Source organism: Poeciliopsis prolifica, unplaced genomic scaffold (assembly GCF_027474105.1).
Source record: "Poeciliopsis prolifica strain line A6 unplaced genomic scaffold, Auburn_PproV2 SCAFFOLD003, whole genome shotgun sequence".
NCBI lineage: Eukaryota > Metazoa > Chordata > Actinopteri > Cyprinodontiformes > Poeciliidae > Poeciliopsis > Poeciliopsis prolifica.
The window spans coordinates 14,035,001-14,056,578 of record NW_026562378.1 but is presented as its reverse complement, the minus strand read 5'-3'; the positions used below and the strand labels follow the sequence as shown (position 1 = coordinate 14,056,578).

The following is a 21,578-nucleotide window of genomic DNA, read 5'->3' as shown; positions in this document are numbered from 1 at the left end:
AATTATTCTCATCAGTTGAAGTTCATATATATACATGCACCCTACTAGTATTTGGGGGAAATACCCTAAAGTAACTTCAGAGAAGTTTTTTGTTTAGCATAAGTTTTTGCAGAAAAAAACCATCACACATCTTTCATCCAGTCTCCTCTAAGTGGTTTAAATTAACTGAGCACACTTAAAAAGTTTTTTTTTTCAAATCATTTCAAAGTTTTAAAATTAAGATCCAGTCACAAGTATATTCATGTTGCACATGAACGTATTTGTGTTAAAAAGGTGTTAAAACATTTCTCCAAATGTTTTAATGACTGAATATGGTGGGTGTTCCAACAAGACAATGACCCCAAATATATCTGTTAAAAGTATTTTTGAATGATGAAGCACATTAACATCAAGCTTCTAAAAGGACCTTGATATTGAGAACCTTGAACATTAATGAACCAGGCTCAAAAGTGCGGTCAACACCAATTAACAAACCAATTTAAATAAAGTGTGCCAGGAACTCGTTGAGGATTAAGATATTTTTTGGGGAGTTTTTTTTTATCTACTAAACAACAAGAAAATATATATAAATAGGAGTGTGTGTATACACATTAGGTACAGTAGGTGTAATTGTGACCTTGTGAGAATAATAGGACTTTCACATTAAGTTCAAAACCATGCACCAAACTCTAGTTTTAGAAGCTCAAAATTCAGATGACTTTCACACCCATGATAAGCGTATTTGAACTTCTCAGCAGCACTTCATATGTTTGCACCGAGTCACTGTGTGTTTTCTGCTTTGTCCACTGTGCTGTCTGTCAGCTGGAGGAACTGATGAGCACCCTGGAAAGGACGAGACAGGAGCTGGATGCCACCAAGCAGCGTCTCTCCTCTACACAGCAGTCTTTGCAGGAAAGGGACACCCATCTAACTAACATGAGACAAGAGCGCAGGAAGCAGCTGGAAGAGATTCTTGAAATGAAGTCAGTATTGCTGCAAACTTGACGGTTTCGCTTTGTCCAATTAATTTCATATGTAGTATCAATTTTATGTAATAAGATATTGCAGAACATGCCACTAAAACAGCCTTTGTATCAAAAAGCAGAAGTCCAAATAAAGATGTTTATTGTGTATGTTGTGCTCTCTTAAGGTTTAAATTAGAGTTAATACTTCACACAAAGGCACTACGCATTGCCCTGTGCACAGTAATATACATAAACTAGTTGATTTATGTCAAATCTTTAGAAGTTACTGAATAACTTCTAAAGATTTGAAAATATTTCTAAAGAAACTTTACTGAAGTCACCTTCCAACTCTTTGCATAAGTGTGTTAAGTTAAACACCCTGGCTACAAATACTTATTAAGCTGCAAATTTACTAATCAGTGCTTTAAATAGACTTCATCCCTTATGATTTTAAAGAACTGTTACAGGATTATATTCTGCTCACAGGTAGTTGTGAAGTAGAGTTGAATATGACTGTATTTGGCAGAGATTATGTGCAGTTTTAGAATTGATAAAGGTTCTACAAGTTTTATATGTGTGGGTGCTACATTTTTATTTTGTTTTGATTTGTTTTCAGACAACAAGCTCTGCTGGCAGCCATCAGTGAAAAAGACGCTAACATAGCATTACTCGAACTATCTGCCTCTAATAAAAAGAAGACCCAGGAGGAGGTGCTGGCCCTGAAAAGAGAGCGGGACAAACTGATGCACCAACTCAAACAACATGTTAGTGCCATTTAAAGCATTGTAAAAACAAACAAACAAATGAAGTAACTTGCCACACAAGTTCTTTGAACCCTCCTGCAGCTCAGGTGGAGTGCAGCAAATGTCACGGTCGGACAGTTGGAAAGAGTCTGGTGTCCTGTTAGACCGTTAAACCTCATAAAAGTACACACAGGGTCAATGTATCAACGTGTACACAGAGTAAAAAAAATTCATGGGGTCTAAATGACACGGTCTCTACAGACCAGGGGAAGGTTAAGAGCAAACCTTGTTCTTTCTTTTGTCTTTCATTTGTTATTATCCAGGCCTGTGATTACAGTGCTTTAACTCTGCCTAATGTATGCTGACAACTACTTGGATCAATTAAATGTGTATTTATTATGTCTTTCAACACAAGCGATTTCTGCAAGGATTTCTAACTTCTAGCTCGTCCATTTTCTGAGTCCAAATGGACAGAAAACCTGCTCAGTTCAATTTGTGTCTGCTCTAGTGACACTGACCTAAACTGATGTACAGTATAATATCCTCATAAGCAGAAAGCAGTAAGAAAAACATATGACAGTGTTTGCTGGATTGATGATGGATTATAGAACATTTTGCTAAAGAAGAACTTAAAATGAGTGTAAGTTTTAAATAGTTGAATATATGTTAAAAACTCAGTATATTCTAAAGTTTTGTGCTTGTTCTCCATTGGTTAGTGTGAAGAGACGATAGCTTGAAACAACAAATCATGATGTAAGAATTTTCTTCTTGCAGACACAAAGCAGAATGAAGCTGATAGCTGACAACTATGAGGATGAGCAGTATCATCCACATGCTCCTCACCACCAGCCACAGCCTCCAAATGCCCAGACTCAGCCACAGCCCCAATACCCCCATCCTCCCCATGCTCAGCAGTCTCCTTATCCACACGCCACACACCCCCAACATCCACAGCACCTGCAACACCCACAAGCCCCGGCACAGCACCCGCATCCACAGCAACCGCAGCCCCAGTATCCTCAACACGCACAACACCTGCAGCACCCACAGCACCCACAACACCAACAACACCCTCAGCATCCTCAGCATCCTCAGCACTCTCAACCGCTTCCTCAACACCAACAGCATCCACGTCCCCCACAGCCACAGCACCCGCACCAACAGCACCCACAGCATGTGCCGCAGCACCCACATGGACATCCGGCTCCACAGCACCCTCACCCTCAACACCCACATGGCCCTCCCCCCCAAGGACCTCACCCACAGCATTCTCACCCGCAGCATCCTCAGCACCCTCAGCATCCCCAACATCCGCACCACGCCCAGCATCCTCGTCACCCCTCACCTCACCATCGTGGAGGGCCGGCCCGTGGACCGCCACACGCAGGCCACCGTCCCTCTCCAGACCAGGTCAGTGAACACATACTGTACAAATGACAGAATAACAAAATTGCACATCTTTCATACAATGTGTCTTCATTCTGGAAGACACTGTACACAACTAAAGTTAATATGGGGCAAAACCACATTTAAAGTAAAAACATTCTGCTCTTTCTCTGAGGTTATCACATAAGACATAAATGATGGTGTAATTTATGGTGGAGTAAAGTCAGTCAGCAGAACTAACATTGTAGGAAATAAATCTGGTCTCTAAGTATTTTCTCTTGCACAACAGGATGATGAGGAGGGCATTTGGGCATAGCTGAGACAACCAAAGCTCTAATGTTGTTTTGAGGGGTAAGTTAAGTCTTTTCTGAAGTTGTTACATTATATATACCACAAACCGATCAATGCTATGTTTTTTACTGTCATACCTGATTATTTCCTCTCATGTAGGAGATTCAGTCACTACTGGAGGAGCATGGTCATCCCAAGATGTTGAAACACTACCCAAATAAACATTTATCACCTTCAGTGAATCAGTACTTCTGAGCAGTGGGACCTTTATTTGTTTTTTTTGTTTGTTTGTTGGTTTGTTTTTCACTTTTGTGTTTTGTTTTGTTATAATTTGCACATTTGTTTCTGAGGAACAGGAGGAGGTACTCAGGTTTTCAGGTCCTGCATGAAGACTGGCAGCTGAGCAGGTAAATAAAATGTGCTTCTGCACACTTTTGAAAATGAAAACACACAGAGTGGAGTCAATAAGTACTGAACATGTCACTGTTTTGCTCAAAAATATGACAATGAAACAGGTTGGTAACAATGCAGTTAGATGTGATGGTGACACATTCTTTCTCTATAATCCCTGAACATTCAAGGAGACGTCTTTTATATTCTCTGATCTTCAGTTTCTATTGTACTGAAACTGAAGATCAGAGCTGAGTCATCGTCTGCAGGCTTTATTTCTCTAAATCATCTGACAGTTTTTTTGGCAGTGTGGTTGGCATCATTTTCTTGTTGAAAATATTTAGATTCTCATCAAGAATGTTCTATTCAATTTATCATTTCATTAGTTATATAAAGTCTATGTCTGAACTTAGACATAGATTAAGTTCAGACAGACTTCTGACTATGTCTGACTGTGCTGACAGTCAAACCTAACCTGTGCGACTATATACAAGGAGTTAAATCTGGTCTCATCTGATCAGAATAACCAAGTATTTTAAAGGCTAATATGAATGCTCTGCATCAAGCCTCAAACAAGTCTCATTATGCTTTATTTCAACAGTGGAGTGTTGTGCAGTGAGTGTGCTTAGAGGCCATTAGGATTCGTGCATTGCCTTTTGTTTCCATGCAATCAATTTATTCAGCTAATTCCAGTTCTGTTTATGGTAGTGACTCCTTGTCAGAAATGTGACAGTGTCTTATGTTTTTTCCACTTCTGGATTATGATCATAACTGTATTTGCTGAAACATTCAAAAGATCAGAAGTATGGCCACATCTAATGGAGTCAGTGCATTTTGTAACAATGTGGCTGTAAAGGTTTAAGGATATCTTCTTGCTTTTTCTCTGTATAAATTGCACCTGCTGTGTTACCTTTATAATGAGAAACTCCTTTGCAGGACTAAACCAGCTGTGAATTATTGGCACTGATATTGAATAGTTTCTGAACATTATCAGCCATTTCTTGACTTTCTTTGCAATCATTTATTTCATGTGACTCCCCAGTGTTCAACCCACATAACTTAATTTAGTGACTAAATCTTATTTTCTTTGTATGTGTGACCACCATAGTGTGATGAAAACATTGCCATGTTCAGTACTTATTTCTCTTGCTGTGGAAGCATAAATATCACATTTCTAACCATACTTTGTTTTTATGTTCCTCACAAGGTGAGGTGAGGCCTTCGCTATGCGTGACTAAGAAGACCATCCTCCACAGTGTTCACAAATCATTTAAAATGATGCACTGATGGAGACACAGAAGACAAATTGCTGCTTTAATGGACATGACTACCACAGGCACCCTGCAGCAGAGGTGTCACAGAAGTCACCTCACCTGTCTGTCACCTGCTGAATAACCCCTCTTCATCCTCACAACAGAGAATTTATGATTCTGCCAGTAAAGCTCTTTTTTTTTCTTTCATGAAACCACATCATTTGTTTTAAAATGGTTGTTATCTTGTTGACCGTTAAAGTCAAGCTCTGACTGGCTTCTAGGCCTGACGCTCATTCTCACTTCCCTCCTGACTCACAGAGTGACATCTGACCCCTCCACGTATCGCTACCGACCCTCGGAGTGTCTTCTGCTATCTTTTACATCTGGACAAGTTGTATTTATCTTCGAGGTCACGTGTTAGGCATTTCTTCCTATTATGATGTCTATCTTGACTAGCATGTCATCAACACATTCAAGTCACTCTAGGTTTTCTGTTGCCATTTTTTGTTGGCACAAGGAAGCACTTTTTGTTCACCTATGGAGCGCCTTGAGTGACTTTCCTGCAGTGTTTCCCTTGCTGCACAAACCTCTGGTTTTGGGGTCTCGTTTTTGCCTCAAAGTAGTGGCTCTCATCAGCATTTTTTTTTTCTTCGCATTACCTCATTTTAGTCAGAAATAGAAAAATCAGTCTATGCAGATATCAACATAGAGATAATGCATTTTTATTTTTCCATGTTTATTTGAATTAATTATAATTGTATTTGACCAATCAGAGCTGCCAAGAGAGTGGTCAGAAGATATTCATTAGATTCTTTTGATTTTCTGCGACTATGCACCTCCTCTGTGTTGGCAGGAACTTTCACTAATGGTGCTTCTGCTGGTGCTCAAACTAAATGGTGTCAGAAGATCAAACCAGAGCATCTTTTAGTCCTTTTACAGTAGAGGGACAAGGTCCCACAATGGGCTTCATAAGCAACAGTACAAGACTACTTTGTATATATACTGGTTAAAATTTGGGGGGATGGGAGGGACTTTGTGAACAACGATTAAACATTTTCTCCAAAAATATGGCTGCCATTAGCCTCAGAAGAGACCGTGACGCTAAGTAGACGTTTTCTCTGCAGATCTAAGTGGTTCCAGTGACACCCCAGTCTCTCGATGAGTCCTATCCCCTCTCCTTCATAATCTTCCAGCAGTAGCCTGTGTGACCTCCCCACACATAGTGACTTGTTTTCTCCTACTCAACAAGGTGGCCTGTGCCTCGTAAAATCTGTACACAAAAAATAGATATGCATATATTATACATATAGAGAGAAATCTATAGAGTGTGTCTATATGTGATCAAAAATGTTTAAAACTAATAAGATATAGTATATGTTTTTGTTTTATTTTTTTCATTTATGGTTATTTTTCTAACTGGCTCGAGGTCAGAGATATTTTATTTAAGAGTGCTGATGGGTGAAATGTTCCTCAGATTTGTACTCTGGGATAAAACCCTTCAGAAACTTAACATTCCCTGTCTGAAAATACAGACCCATCCAGAAAAAGAGAAGCATAAAATATATTAAATAAGTTTCAGAGCGGCAATTTATGGGAAAGTGAGTCCAAATTTATCTATTTGTCTAGAAAAGACGCCAATATTACATTCCTTTAAAGGGATAGTTGGGGGTTTTTTGAGGAGGGGTTCTGTGGGACTGATCAGCAGTTGGACATTTTGCTTGAAATGTAGTTTACTGAACAATTTAAATTTGGATGGAAAGAAATTATTTCCCACTATAGAGTCAAGAATACGACGGGTCAGATTAGATCCAGTTCCATAGCAGTGTTTTGCCCTCTCAAATTAACTTTTAGCAGTATGTGCACTATCTTATCAATCTTCGCATTAACATTGCTTTTATAGTCAATGTAAAAGGGACAATAGTTTACATGCAAGTTTCTTGTTATATATGCAGCAAGCTGTGTTTCTCTGAGGTTCATTAATGATGACGTTGCAATTATGTTTGCTAAAATGCAAAAAAATGTACAAAAACTGTTTAAGACATTTTGGCAAAACAAATAAGAGGCTCAAGTGAATGTTATTGTATTAATCTTTTTACGCTGCATTATTTTATGCGAGGTAAGATGAGATTTCTATGGATGTTCTATGTAAAACTGAAACTAATGTTACACACAATAAAATTAGGATAATATACTTGTGCAAGAGGCATTATAAAAAGGATATTCACAACCTCAGTACTAAATAGTTTTCACATCATGTCAGGGAATGTGATGTTTTTAAGACATCATGAACTAGTGCTACATTTTTTTGAAATAGAGACCCCATGTTGTCTTTTTGTCACTTGTCTGTCAATACCTTTTGATTCGTTTGGGCAGTTGTTTTTTTTTTTGCCTTGATATATAAAATCATGACTTGAAACTGCATCTTATATTAATTAAAGTTTCCTTTATTTGTTATTGATATTTATTAATGATCTAAAACATTAACGTGATAGAAAACAAAAACAACGGTAATTTGTAAAAGGATATAAGCAACTTTAGACTGCTGATAGCAAACGCCCAGAATTCCACTTCTTAAAATCCCTAACTATCTCTTTAACACTAAACAAACTCAGTTGAAGACCACTTAGCCTGTGGTGACAACTTTAAACAGAAAAGTATTTTTTATTTTGTTTTGTAGCTCTCACAGGTAGCAGTGAGATTACTTCTGCTGCAAGCAGAAGCTTGCACTTGTAAATGAGGACTATCACAATATCCTCCAAGGAGAGGTTTCAGTGACTCTGTCTGGATGCATTTCTCCGATGTGTATTTGTTGTTGTCGTCATGTGAACTGAAGTGGTGATGTGTGTGTGTGTGTGTGTGTGTGTGTGACCGTGACAGCTGATTTAGGTAGGAAAACCATCACGTTGTTACAGTATTATGAGAAAATGAAGCTGACTGTTACTAATGCCCTCCTCCTTCCTCGACCCTCCCGGTGTCTGTGTGTCAAGTGTTGGTTATTGTAAACAAATGTCTCTCCATCTCACCCAAATCTTCTCAAACCAAGGTGATCCACTCTTCTTTTTTTTTTACATGTGTCATTCCCACACAAGCAGCTCCCACCATTGAACAAAAACCAACAGGTTCTACAAGACGTTTGTTTGTTTTTGTTTACAAATCTTGATATAAAGGCCTTTTTTATTGTTAGAGAGACAGCGCAAACAGACAGAGGAGCGTAAATCCTCTCACTTCACCATCAGGGGGTACTAATCCTCCATTTTCAGGTCCTTATCTACTGAATACTTGAAGTAGGGAGTTTTCCTACCATGATATAGCATACATTATTTAAATGATAAACAACATGGAACATTTTAATTGTGCTCATGCATGCTGATTTTTACATAACGTGCCAATTGAAGGTGATGGTGTATGGATAATCTACTGTACTCTATGCAGTGATTGCTCTATTGTCGTGTCAAAAATATGATCTAAAAATATAGTTATTAAAAGATGCTGAACTTGGAGATTGGGAGATTGTTTCCTGTGCTCAGATTAAAGACTAGCAGGCGATTCTTTATCCGTGCCTAGAAGCAGCTGTGTAGATTCACCAGTCATTTTTAAAGGCCTTTAAAAGAACTACAAAAAGCCAACTATATGTTTTTCTTTCTTTGCTGTAGTAGTGTTTATTTTATTACTTTGTTGCTGAAACTTTTTGATTGAACAAATCACTGTGACCAATGGCAGATATTTTTTTTATTATTATTATTAAAGAAAATGTTGAGTTTTTACTTTTTTATTCATTCAGTTTTGTATTTAAGTTGAGTTTTATTTTTTCTATAATTTATGCTTACTTACCATTTTGAGACAGTACTATTTGTAATGGTAAATATTTTGAGCTGTACAGTAACAGACCTAGAAACAAAACTCAATGTGTGTCCAGCATGCTGAATGATCACTTGTGTGAACGTGAGCTGATGCAGCATCAGTCCTCATCCATTTCTTGCATCTGCATTGTGCATTGTGACTGTGTGATGTTGTGTTGGAGAGTGATATGTGTCTCACTTACTGTGTCCCCTTAGTAGACAGCCTGTGCAGTTTTGTGAGAGCGCAGCATGTTTTTTTTTTCCAGGTGTGGGGGTGTTACTGGTGTAAATGTATTCAGAAAAAGAGAGCAACTTGTGTGTGCGTGAGTGAGTGCAGATAACAGAATGTGTGTAAGTGTTATCAATGCAAAAGAGACTAATTTATTTAAAAAAAAGAGAACTTTATCAGCCAATTGTTAAAGAAAAGAAGTGGGCAAGTTTCGAATGACGCATGGATACTATGTAATGTTTGGTTTGTTTGCTTTTTTAACAATAGGAGGCTGTCCTTAGTGCCCCAGTTTGCTATTGTCTGTGCTGTATCAGAATAATACTATTGAGTGTTGGCCAGCTTGTTTATATCCATCAAATAAAGGTGACTTTCTTTCTGTCTTTGTTGGTGATTTAATACTCTGATTTAAAATCAGCGTGCCTCGTTTTCTTTGTAGAACATTGCTGCCCACAAAAGCAATGGCTGCATATAGACTATTTTACAAACCATGGAGACAAAAAAAAGATTTACATTTCTGTAAATACAGAAATAACATAATAGTGCATTTGCATCACTGGGCCAGCAGCCGTTTTCTATGTCTTCAAACCACTGTCACCCTGCAAACACTGGCATGAGAGTCATTGTGCTGGGTGAGCGACAAGTACGCCACATCACAGAGTGTATCTAAAAATGCATAAAATATATCATCAATATGAAAGACCTAACGCATACTTTAAGAACGGCTGCCTTCGGGATGATTTGAACACAAAATAAAAACTGTTTAATGTGAATATGTATGTACAAGAGTGTAGGGGTATATTTCAAATAAACAATATTATTGTAAACTTTATTTATTTCAGTAACTAATTTCTCTAAGTGAAACACATTATATAAATCAAGAACATACAATATTATATTTGACCAATGAAATTAGTATTAATCCAGAAATAATAAAAAACTGTTTTCTTAAAGGTTGTTTACAAAAGGTGCTTTTAATCGGATTAATGAGGCTCATCAGAACATTGAAAGTGTTTCTGTGGATTTTTTTTTTCAGAATATAAGGCACTTGTTTCAACCAACTGGATTTATTTTCATATCTAAGGCTAAATGTGTCCTTTTTATTACTATTTGGAGCATTAGCGCCCTTTCAGGATGTTGTTTAAGACACTATTACCCCTGTCTGAGAGCCAGTAACCTGCCATGGCTGCTGCTGCTCCCATGAATATCGATGTGTAGACCAGATCTCCTTTGGCTGCCAGCGTGGCCAAAGCACAAAGCACCACCCCAAAAAACATCTGCTGCAGCACCTCCACTTCATCATCTTGGAGATCCTCAAAGAGACCTTTCCCTTGAGCATCTGCAGGAGAGTCAGAGAGTTGTAAGCTTCAGTTTTTGTTGTCAACTCAAAATAAAAATCATTAGACTCACTGGGCAGCTGCTTCCTCAAACAAACGCTGTCCTTCATGAAGAAGCCTTCAGCACACTCACAGCGGAAAGAGCCTTCTGTGTTGACACAGATCTCATCCAGACCATGACAGGCAAGGACTCTGTCACCACATTCGTCTATATCTGAGCAAACAAAACATTTACTTGCAAGTTGTTTGTGTAAATCTTGCTACAACTCCATGTGAGGATGCTGAAAAAGGAGGTAAATAAATTTTTAACACTCAGGAAAATACTCAGTCAAATCATACACTGTGGAGTTTGTGAAATGCAAGGGGCAGTAAAATCATAATTTTTTAGCTTTATGTCATGTTACAATGTGATCCCCTCATCAAAATGTACCTGGAGTGCTGCTTTCATTATTTCACGCATGTTTGAGAAATCCTTTAATCTCCCCTGGCAAATATTCAGCCGTGCAAAATGCCTGGGTGGACCTGAAGCCGCTCCTCCCTGGAGCCTCAGTTTCCAAGCTTTTGCCTCACAGAAAAAGCCCTCCATGGGCATCCCCCTCTCAGCTCCTTCAGACTAGTCAGCAACATTTGCAAATGTGAGCCACTTCACAGTGAAATGTTGTTAAAAGGTTGTAATGTTGTAATAACCTCCTGAAGGAGTTTCAGAAAGAGCAAGTGACAGAAACTCAATTACAAAGTCAAATTTTGTTTTAAGTCATATTTGATACATGTAGAATATTTTAACAACTGAAGTTAACAGATAATATTACTGCCTCTAGAACCATCACACATCCTGTGTGGAAAAGCACATGTGCAATGAAAGCATAGTAATCATATCGTACATTAACATGTTTTTTGGTTAGTTTTTTTTTGTCAAAGAATAAATTTACTTGAATTGAAGGTATGATTCCAGAACATTTTTGCAGATTTGTTCTTCTGTTATTCGCACCAACCTAAACACTTGGAGCCCATCAGTCTGTACCCAGGAGCACATTTCCTGCAGCGAGCTGGTCCACCACCCATACAGCCAACACAGGCCACATCACAGCCTGGAAATACAAAGACTTTTCATCCCACTGCATTCTGAGAGGTTACAAACACAGTAAATTATTAACTATGTTGTAAAACATAAATTGATAGGATGAGTTTTGAGGTGAAGACTTTAGAAGCAGTAAAGATATTTTGATTTTTCACAACATATATTTATTTTCAGTAAATTAGAGTAATTTAATTTCTCTTGTCAGAATAAAATTACCTTCGAAAGTAACCGTTAGCAGATATTAAAAACATTTATTCTTAAAAATAGTTATTATTAACATGCTGCGCTCTCACAAAACAGAAAACATGGAACGAGAATCAGACACGACACTGTGGCAAAGCCTATTTGCAACTTTCAGAAAACAGGAAATGTTGCAGATCAACCACAAAGTGGTCCACGTATTAATATGTGAATTCAACACAATAATAATATTCTAACTTACTGAATGGATACTTGCACACATTCAGTAAATAAAATAAATCCTGATAAAGCACTGACCTCTGCACTCAAAGGAGCCTTCTATATTGAAGCAGAAACTGTTTGGAGAGCAGGCACCCAGCTCAGTGCCACACTCATCGATGTCTGAAACCGACCAAAACAGAAAGATGCTTAACCACCTGAGGTGTTGACAGATACTGTAAAAGAAATGATGCTCATATTTATACAAAAAGCTTGGTATGTATTACCTACACATGTGAAATTATAGAGATCCCATCCAGTCTTGCACTCTTTGCAAAGGTCATTTTCCTGTCCTAAACATTTGCTACAAGGATGCAGGCAGCTGTCGACCTGATGAGCAGCCAGCACGCTGCACAGCCACACAGCTGGCAGCAGCGTTCTCTGCAGCCATTTTGCTTCCATCCGAGCAAGAGATAAACTGTCAGAGTAACATCTGTCATTAGGAGAAAGGCCCTGATCACATCCTGGACTGATCACATCTCCAGCAAGTGATCAATCTTGATCACTCTGATCAAGTGATCAGTCTTGATCACTCTGATCAAGTGATCAGTCTTGATCACTTGCTGGATCAAGACTGATTAGAAACAATGACAAAAGTGAACAAACGCCTGTCAAAATGTCAAGTTTCACATTGCATCATGTGACGATTTTGGTATTTTTCTTGATCGCATTTATCCTCGAGGAATGTAGTGTTAACATTTTCCTGCATTTTATTTCCATCTGTAGTTAATTTTTTTTCCCATTTCACAGTAGTCATGTAAAAATAAAGTAAATTTCTTGGCAATTTCAGCCTAAAACCCTAAGACTTACCACCCAGGCACCAGTACATTTTGGGTACAAAGTACCCTCGCTCACAATGGGCTTCTTTCTTTTAGACTATTTAGGATGATAATACATAAAATGTCAGCAAGACTAATTGGACAATCTATGAAGGTAGAACGTTTTTTTGAAACTCAGTGACGCAGACACAAAAATGTGTCTATGTTTGGTCTCCTGCTTTTACCCAGAGATACACATGAGCAAATAATTATGACTAAATACAACTGTCACCTATTTTCAGCCCTTTTTATTTGACACGCTGTTTGTCAGACTGAAAGTACTTTCTTAAAATAACCTTCACTCTTTATTTTATTAAAATAAAATAAATTTTATGTTTCTATTAGCTTTAATCAGAAAAACCATCATAACAAACAGAAATAAAGGCTTGAAAATATGAGTCTGTCATCAGCTACATGTATCAGCAATTTGAGCTTTTGAATTTGCAATAATATTTACTTTACTGAATAGGAGTGTAATGTCTGGCCAGAAGTTGTTCTGTCTTTTTGAGTGCAGATTTTAAAATACATAACTTACATCAGCACCAACGCTGCCCTGTTTTATTTAAGAGATACATCTTCAATACAGCAATAGTATTTATAACAGTACTTGTAAACAATAGAGTACATCACACAAATGCCTTTGGCTTTTCAGAAATTGCATGAAATACATAAATAAAAAAAAACCAGTGCCAACAATTATAATCTCAAAATAAAGACAAATATTAACTTTCTGCAAAACTGATAGTTAAACAACACACACAGAAAGTGGATTTAAGAAAACACTTTAAGCACAACAGAGCGCCTTTTTACCTCCTCCTTACACAAGTCCAACATACAACCCAAACGAGACGCTTTTAACGCGCTGCTCTGACCATTTGACTGGGAATTACATCCAAAGCACCGCAGGGAGCGAGGCTCGTTGTTATCGCTCATGTCTCCTAACGCCGCCCGCCTGGATCGTCATAAAAACTCTTCACAAACGCACCCCTGCTTTGGTAAACTGACACCTGCTCTGAACCAATACGATCCTCTGCATTCAGGTCGTAAGTTTATTTTTAGCAAAGTGTGACTGGGTCAGATTCTGCGCCATGACCAGAAGTTTTATTTTGTTAAAGTTAAAGACGTGCAGCTTTCTGTTGTTATAGTCTTGTGCATTGTTTCATTATTATTATTATTATTATTATTATTATTATTATTATTATTATTATTATTATTATTATTATTATTATTATTATTATTATTATTATTATTATTATTATTATTATTATTATTATTATTATTATTATTATTATTATTATTATTATTATTAATCTTTATGTATCGTTTTAAACACTTTAAGAACTGTTTGTGTAAACACTTCAATTTCCCCTTTGCAGGACAATAAAGACAGTTTCTATTCTATTACATACTAATATTTTGATGCTGTTCATCTGAAAAATGTACAATTATATTATATATTTGAAGCATTTACAGATGAGTAAAAAAATCCCTATTTACAATTTATTTACAATAAAAATAGAAGCCATAAATTACATTGTACCTGTCTACATATTTATGTGCTTATTGCCCTTCAGATTTATTTATGACGCTGCACGTCACCTGCTTCAGGAACATATTTCAGATTTTTAGCAAAGGACCGAGAGGAGACCAAAACACAGTCTTTCTACAAAAAAAGACTATTACATTATAACAAACCTGGCACCAGAACCTCACTTTTAAAATTCAGGGCTACTTCTTTACAAACCAAAGAGTCTGTCTTTATAGTCAACCTTCTTCTCTGTCATGTTTAGTCCAGCATATCCTTCATGTTGATTCTCCAGCAGAAGTTTTTATATGACATCTTTTTGTGAATTCATCCACGTTTTTTTTAACAAAAGGGTTTTGATAACCTCCACTTCCTTCAGATATTCCTCCTCCATTCTGTCCGTGTCGTACCTGCCTCTTCTACGGTCAGTTCAGTTGTGAGCGACTGGCTCTGAGAGGGAAGCAGAAACAGAGGAAGCCCTTGAAGCAGCTCTGGAAGTTTATCGTCGCTGCTGTGATTCTTTGTTTGGTGGGAGTCGATTTTCACCAGAACAAAGCGCTCGGCCGCCCTGCCCAGCTTCTTGTGGGCCTGAATGATGAACAATGAGGCCATAAATAGATCAGAATAAGGTGATTTCATCTGTTGCTGACCCTTTCCTCCTCCGCCGTTGTTCAAGAGGGTCCACTCTTCGGTTTTTTCTAAGGCTTTCTGGGTGAGAACCAGCAAAACTCGACCACCCATGTTGTCCAGCTTCTGGAGTTGGGAGTAGAGCCATGGCAGAGGTCCCATTGTGCATTGATCCTTCCTGCACCACTGGTCCACAGACACACTGAAGCCTTGGCTGCAGAGCTGGGAACCCAGCAGACAAACTGACTCTGAAACAGCGTCATCCAAATCTGGGGGGCTCAGCAGAACCACATGGCCCTTCCTGCCGACTTGAGAGAGAAAAAGGAAAACTAAATCCAGATATGTCCTGCATGATTATAAACAAAATAATTTTACATAGAGAAAAAAAAAACTCTTACTCTTTACGAATCCACCGTGCCGCCAGCTCCACACCCACTCTGCAAAAATCAGAGTAAATAAAATAAATATACCTGAAGATTTAGCAGATCTGCTTATTGAATATCTATCTTTCTTGTGTTTGATGCTTCAAAAAAGTATGACGCAAAGAGGTTTTAAAATCTAATAAACATGCCGTGGTTTATGGGGCAAATGAAAAGAGCTTTTGACAGATATGCTGGGGGCAAATTCCAACCCAAACACGCAATGCTTTGTCATAAAGTTATAAATTATACTGTGGGTAAGTTGGACAATGCACTGTCTTTTTGTGTGTATTTCTTCAAATTGATTTTTAAGCTTGTGCATTTACAAAAAAAAACGAATGACCTCAAGAAGTCAATTTGTTTTGGTAATTCAAGCTTCTAAAGAGAAATCCCGGAAGCTTTAAACAAAATATGAAAAAAATGAAACTTACTCTTCACATAATCACGCAGGTAATGAATCATTAATGCTGTCAGACAACCAACCAGTACAACACCGATAATCAGGAGAGTCCAGCGCCATCTGCGAGCTGCAATAAAAACAGGTTTAAAAATAACTTTTTCAGATAAAAAAAAAGTTGTGGTTGGATTGTAAAAGAAAAGAAAACATCATCCTGCTGCCAGAATTAACAGCTAAACCTTTCACACTTACTGTCAGATGTACAAAATGGACCAAATTCCTGATGTGCTCCCTTTATTTTCACCTTCACAGATAATTAAAAACAGTTTGGTTATTACACATCGCTAACTGAGCGGATATTTAACTGGAGGGCTTGTGTAAATATTTACCATCACACACTGGGAAACGCTTTCATCAACGTTTTCAAATGCCCCTGGTTTTTCCTGAAAGGTACACAGAGGTAAATTATTAGTGATACTTTGCACTTTGACAATGTTCCAGAGCTTTGTTCACAATATCACTAGTTATTTCAGATTTGAATTTCCTGGAGGTATGCGACTGATGGCGCTCATGATGTTTGCAATGCTATTGTTAGAATATTGTACAAATTTAAGCATGAACAGTATTTAATGAATTCAAATCAGAAATGAGAAAGAATGATACAGGGGGAAAAATAACTTAATCAGGCCAAAAACTGGGGATAATATATTTTGCTTTTCAAAGAAAGACAAAGAAATACAACACTGTTCATGTACTTATGCTGTTCTTACCCAAAGTCCCATTTTGTTTTGTTTCCAGTTGTTCACATCAGAAAGATTTTCGTTGCTGCTCGGTTTGTGACAAAGCGACACTTCACCATCCAGCCTGCAGGGGGCAGTAAGGTTCCATAGAAGGACTGTGTTCCTGTCACCAATTTTGCTCAGGCGCACATTCACCGAGACGTTTTTCCACATGATGTGTTGTAAATGAGGTGGCAATCCTTTAAACGACAAAAAAAAGACAATTTTTACAGATGATCTGCCCTCCTCTGCTTAATGTTGTTAAGAGGATGAGAAACATTTCGAAGAGATAATGCTACCTTTTTTCTCAAAGGGGCATAATTGAGAACGCACAACTCCCTCATCATCTTTATCCCACACCTAAACATCACAAATACACCAAAGCGTGTCATTACGTCAGTGAAAACAAGAGTAACTATTGATATCTCATGGTTTGGGCAAAAACATGAAGAGAACCTGTATGCACATGCAAGGTGCCACAGAATGAATAGGGATGGTGGTCTGGGCCAGACTCTGTTCAGGAACAGAAACAAAACATCAGTGTTAATGAAAGCTGGTGGTGTAGTCTGGGCTACACCAAATGTCAAATTTGCTGATTTAGTTTTGCGACTATTCATATTATTCACGCAACATTAAAAACAAATTAACACAGAAACTGTCCATCCAGTTTGACCTGAGCCTTCAAGTCTAGATTACACAATAAATGTCTTGCATTTGCAGTAGTAGACAAATGCTCTAGTCTTTTCAGAAGTTATTTGTAAAAAGAAATAATTAAAAAACTTAAACGTCATGCCTGTTTTTTCTTCCATGTTACAGTTATGTCCTACTTTGTTTTGGTCTGAGATAATAAAAAAAAAAAAAATGGACAAAATGTGAAAAGATTGTAAAGTTTAGTCTTCAAAAACAACATGTTTATCAGAATACACTTCAGCTTTGTTATTCAGCTTTTTGTTCAACAAGCCTGAATGAATTATGAATGATTAAATCTGACAATTTTTTTTTTTTTACAATATTATTGCTAATATTTCCTAAACTCTACTTAGTAAACAATTTGTCCTTGAGACTTTACACATACAGTCCCACTCCCATCCTGTAACTGAACCCATTCATAACACTAACCAGACAGCGTCCGTTCTCCTCGTATTTGATGCAGAGTGAGGGACGCGACTTGTTGCCCACAATCTGCAGCTCAACATCATTTTCCTTGATTACTGGATTGATGTGGAATATTGGCACTGAAACATTGAAAATCAAATATTGTCATTTTTTAAAAGATGTACATCCCAGGAAAAAAGTTAAGAGGCCACTTAAAATGATCAGTTTCTCTGATTTTACTTGAGTAAAATGTACATTATTATTTTATTCTATGAACTACTGACAACATGTCTCCGAAATTACAAGTAAATTTATTTACAGAAAATGAGAAATGGTCGAAAAATAACAATAAATACGCAGTGCTGTCAGACCTTGCATAATGCAAAGAAAACAAGTCAATTTTTATTTAGAAACAACAACACTAATGTTTTAGCTCCGGAAGAGTTCAGAAATCAATATTGGGTCTCTTAATTTTTCTCCAGAGCTGTATATGTTATACAAAAAATAAAAATTTAATTTCAGTTAAGGTTTGATTTTTCAGGGTTTTTTTTCTTTACCTGGACACATGGGTATGCGTTTCTGGAAAAATTCCTGGGAACACACTGTGGACAAAGAGAAACATGTGTCATAAAGCTGAACATGTTTTGACCTGCTGCTCAAAGGAAATCATCCGGTTTCTTGTTATGCAATTGAAACTTGATGGTGAAACAATGCCCTCATTAAGTATTGCCACATACTAGCTGTTTAGTTCAGCTCACGTTTTGACATAAACGTAAATAATAAAAGAAAAAAGTATTAAGTGTTTAACGCTGTACCATTCTTTTCTGAAGGCGCATCAAGTCGCATGTTGCTGTAAACGGTTATTTGGCTTCCGAAATGAAACTCGTCTGTGATCACCATGGTTATCTGTCAAGATCACATGTACAAAACAAACTGTGAATGAGGTGCTTAAGTTGAAACTCTTCAGCCGTACAAAGTAGATGGAAATTTGCAGTACCTTGCTCTTGTTCTGGTGAGCAAGAGAGGTGTGATTAACTGTAAACTCCACCTTCTTGCATCTGGGAATGGTGCTGGCTGGATGTTGGTAACATGCCGTCACAGAAGCTATTACAACAGAAAAACCACAGCGAAGGTGAGGCAATAAAAGGACTGAGACAGCAGTGAAACAACTGATGTCTCAGAAAACAACTTCTCCTTTTTGCTTTTCTCCTGTTTGTCTGTGTTATATGTGGAAAATGAATATTAAGAACAAAAGTCTTTCTTATTTGCTGACATGCTATCACTCAATCATTCTGCACAGGATCTATCGCTTTCAAACTCACAGTTTGAGAGTTGACACATAGAAAGGGCCCATTTTATGTAATTTTCCTTTGAAAATCAAATTTAAACTCTGAGAGTCATCAACTTTGTCTCTATCCAAATGTAGATATAATTATGCGTGACTATTTGACTGATTAGAGGTGGCAATCAGCAAATATTTTGCATGTCACTTGACTTCAGAATTGATCTCAAAAATCGCCATCTTACACCTTAGATGTTGTCTTTGACAACTAGCTGAAAATTGCCTCACTGGAAATGACGATTACCAGATTGTAAAAGCGATTTGGCGACTGCTTGTCCTGGCGTTGCAGAGCTCTTACAATAAAAGTGGAAGATATTACTAATTAACTTTTACAATATGTGTCAGTGGTTCTCCATGTTCAGATTTGTCTCTGTTCCAGCACACCTATTTTAAATGATTATACTACGTCCCCAAAATGTCATCTAGGCCTGTTAATCATTTCGTAGTAATCTCATTCTCAAACCACCACAGGCCCAGACCGAGATCATCTCGGTTTTAAATGATTTTTATGTTTTTAATTTGCCTGTTTATCCATTTGTAACATTGCTCTACTGTGTATTGATAAGTTAACTTAGCTATATTTCTGCCTGTAGTTTATGTTGATCTGCTTAAAATGTAATCAGTAATACGTTTATAACACATTTATGTCAGATCATGATTTCTTGGTTAATGTCTAAATGGCATAACAAAAACATTTTGAACAATGTCAACTTTGTCTTAAAAGTGTCATAATTTACCGAATGACACTTTATGACAACAGTCATAAATATTGATGAAGACTTACTCATGTTTATGACAGGTGTTGTCATGTTTATGACGGTGTTGTGACAGTCTAATTCACAACCCGTCAGATAAAGTGTTACCGCAAAAGGTTCTTTTGATGTGTTTAAAACTCGCAGTCAATTTTAAAAACATTTGCAACCTAGGTTAACCCTTTCTCGACAAGTTGTTAAATAAAAAGCAACATATGGTATTATTGTTGCAATTATTATTATTGTTTGATCGCAACAAATTGTTACTTCAATCCAAGTATATAGAATGGTATATTGGTGTTATTCGAGGACAAATTGAACATGTTTGCAGATCAGAATAAGGAGTTGCAAAGGGCTCAAATAAAACCTTACATCTCTCAAGTGTTGTGTCCTCACTGTCATCGTCCTCATCAGTGCCAGAGTGGTTGTCGTTTTCCACATCTGTATCCTTAAGGATGTTGCTGACCTCTGTCTCCAGCACAAGACAAAGTGCACAGTTTCTGTTGTCCTTACAGCAGAGCTTGAACGATGCTTCGAACTGAACATGGTTGTCCTTTTGTTCATAAAGACCGTTTTTGATGGTGCAGTCAGAAAATGCCTTGAAAAGAGACAATTGAGAGGAACAGATGTATGTTTAGTCAATGAAACGAAACAGACAGCAAATATTGTTTGTTCTGTTGATAACACTCCTGCAGGACAACATGCTAGCAGATGGTTTTATCTCGCTATCAGTTTTTGATTACTTTTTTTGTTGTGAAACAGTTCATCTGTTACAAGGGAAATTAAAAGTGGGAGGCAGCTATGCCAACACTAAAAGGAAATTAAAAAGTGTCATCCTGAGCCTATCCAAGCTCTACTTCACACAGTACCTGTGGGCAAATAACTGCATCGCCGTCATACTCTATGAACTCCAAGCCACAGGCTGACGAGCACAGGCTGAAGACGATGCACCAGAGGGAAGATTTGAGAAGAAACATTTTGCATCAAAGCTCCATATAGGAGTTTTCCAGGAGCCTAGTCTGGCAGGTGCATTGTTGCTCTCCTTGTTATGTTTTGGTTTGTTTGTTTGTTTGTAATCTATTAACTTGCTGTTATCCCGGCAGAAGTTGCTGTGGAAGCAGTGAACCGAGACAGACGGCCTCCGTGTCCTGGCATTCAACTCTGTTTACAGCCTGATAAAAAATAAAGAAGAGACACATATTAGGCTTCTTTGCTTCTTTTACTTGGACACAAACAGCAATATATTGAACAGAAAACCTATGTGTTCTATGACTAAAACTTTGTCACTCGTGAAGTTTACAAGTTATCCATCTAAGTTTATTTATCCACTTAAAACTCATACAGAACACTCCAGCAAATAATCTGTGTGATTGGGAAAAACAAAAGAGGAAATAACTAACAAGTCAATGTGAGTTTAACAATTAAAAGTCAATCAGGAAAGTTATCTGAAATATGTGAGATTTTATTTAAAAAAATATAATCTCTTACTTACTTTGTTTAGAAATCCATGATAAGTAACACCAGATTTATATTTCCACAGCCCGTCAAACTCCTTACAACTCCGACAAGAAACCAGTGAGTTAATGACTCATGAGAAATGTGTGCATGTCGCTGATCTCACTCAGAATATGCCCCACCTCTTTTCTCTCTCACCTCTCTTTCTCCCTTTACTCTCTTTTCATGATCCTGTTTCTGATTAAGCGTCACCTTATCCTGATTCTCCCTGTCTCCCTCTCTTTATCCTGACAGAGTTACAGCGGTTAAAGTCCACAAGTAAAAAAATGAATTAATTTGCCTGGTTTTTCTGTGTTCTAGAAATCGGAGTCTCATCGGTGGTTTGTGAACAGCAGGTTGTCTGTTTCCTCCTCTCTTGGTAAC

At 37.5% G+C, this 21,578-nt stretch overlaps 3 protein-coding genes across 9 annotated transcripts in view; 1 reads left to right on the top strand and 2 right to left on the bottom strand.

Annotated features, from left to right (window-relative positions):
• erc2 (ELKS/RAB6-interacting/CAST family member 2) overlaps positions 1-9,455 on the top strand; it is a 46,268-nt gene extending 36,813 nt beyond the window's left edge. For all 6 annotated transcript variants that reach the window (XM_055027219.1, XM_055027218.1, XM_055027216.1 and 3 more), the window contains 6 exons: positions 802-962; positions 1,561-1,708; positions 2,462-3,097; positions 3,363-3,424; positions 3,524-3,771; positions 4,962-9,455. In XM_055027219.1, the coding sequence (XP_054883194.1) occupies positions 802-962; positions 1,561-1,708; positions 2,462-3,097; positions 3,363-3,389 (972 nt within the window). In that variant the 3' untranslated portion in view covers positions 3,390-3,424; positions 3,524-3,771; positions 4,962-9,455. The remainder of the gene's footprint in view (positions 1-801; positions 963-1,560; positions 1,709-2,461; positions 3,098-3,362; positions 3,425-3,523; positions 3,772-4,961) is intronic.
• Positions 9,456-10,027: 572 nt separating this feature from the next.
• Positions 10,028-13,646, bottom strand: LOC129358283 (protein disulfide isomerase CRELD1). 2 transcript variants are annotated; one of them, XM_055027223.1, is made up of 6 exons: positions 13,575-13,646; positions 12,174-12,379; positions 11,986-12,069; positions 11,402-11,497; positions 10,483-10,623; positions 10,028-10,411 (listed from the first exon to the last, which is right to left on the bottom strand). In XM_055027223.1, the coding sequence occupies exons 2-6, from the start codon at positions 12,346-12,348 to the stop codon at positions 10,191-10,193; spliced, it is 717 nt and encodes a 238-aa protein (XP_054883198.1). In that variant the 5' UTR covers positions 12,349-12,379; positions 13,575-13,646; the 3' UTR covers positions 10,028-10,190. The 2 variants fall into 2 exon arrangements, with proteins under 2 accessions (XP_054883198.1, XP_054883199.1); XM_055027224.1 differs by having other exon boundaries at positions 12,174-12,364; positions 13,575-13,640.
• The window catches only part of il17rc (interleukin 17 receptor C), an 8,300-nt gene continuing 22 nt past the window's right edge, over positions 13,301-21,578 (bottom strand). Inside the window, exons 1-15 of the mRNA XM_055027222.1 lie at positions 21,193-21,578; positions 20,570-20,872; positions 20,073-20,298; positions 18,604-18,710; positions 18,422-18,512; positions 18,164-18,208; positions 17,631-17,746; positions 16,968-17,024; positions 16,811-16,871; positions 16,503-16,711; positions 16,122-16,175; positions 15,985-16,036; positions 15,767-15,862; positions 15,315-15,353; positions 13,301-15,224 (exon numbers count right to left, since the gene is read on the bottom strand). The exon at positions 21,193-21,578 is cut by the window's right edge and continues 22 nt beyond it. Of these exons, the coding sequence (XP_054883197.1) occupies positions 14,665-15,224; positions 15,315-15,353; positions 15,767-15,862; positions 15,985-16,036; positions 16,122-16,175; positions 16,503-16,711; positions 16,811-16,871; positions 16,968-17,024; positions 17,631-17,746; positions 18,164-18,208; positions 18,422-18,512; positions 18,604-18,710; positions 20,073-20,298; positions 20,570-20,677 (1,821 nt within the window). The 5' untranslated portion in view covers positions 20,678-20,872; positions 21,193-21,578 and the 3' untranslated portion in view covers positions 13,301-14,664. The remainder of the gene's footprint in view (positions 15,225-15,314; positions 15,354-15,766; positions 15,863-15,984; positions 16,037-16,121; positions 16,176-16,502; positions 16,712-16,810; positions 16,872-16,967; positions 17,025-17,630; positions 17,747-18,163; positions 18,209-18,421; positions 18,513-18,603; positions 18,711-20,072; positions 20,299-20,569; positions 20,873-21,192) is intronic.

Coding starts and splice junctions, on each gene's coding strand:
- LOC129358283 (XM_055027223.1), bottom strand. CDS start 12,348: ATGGAAGCAAAATGGCTGCAGAGAACGCTGCTGCCAGCTGTGTGGCTG. Junction 11,498..11,985: donor AGGCTCCTTTGAGTGCAGAG/GTCAGTGCTTTA, acceptor TTGTATTTCCAG/GCTGTGATGTGGCCTGTGTT. Junction 10,624..11,401: donor GATGGGCTCCAAGTGTTTAG/GTTGGTGCGAAT, acceptor TTGTTTGCTCAG/ATATAGACGAATGTGGTGAC.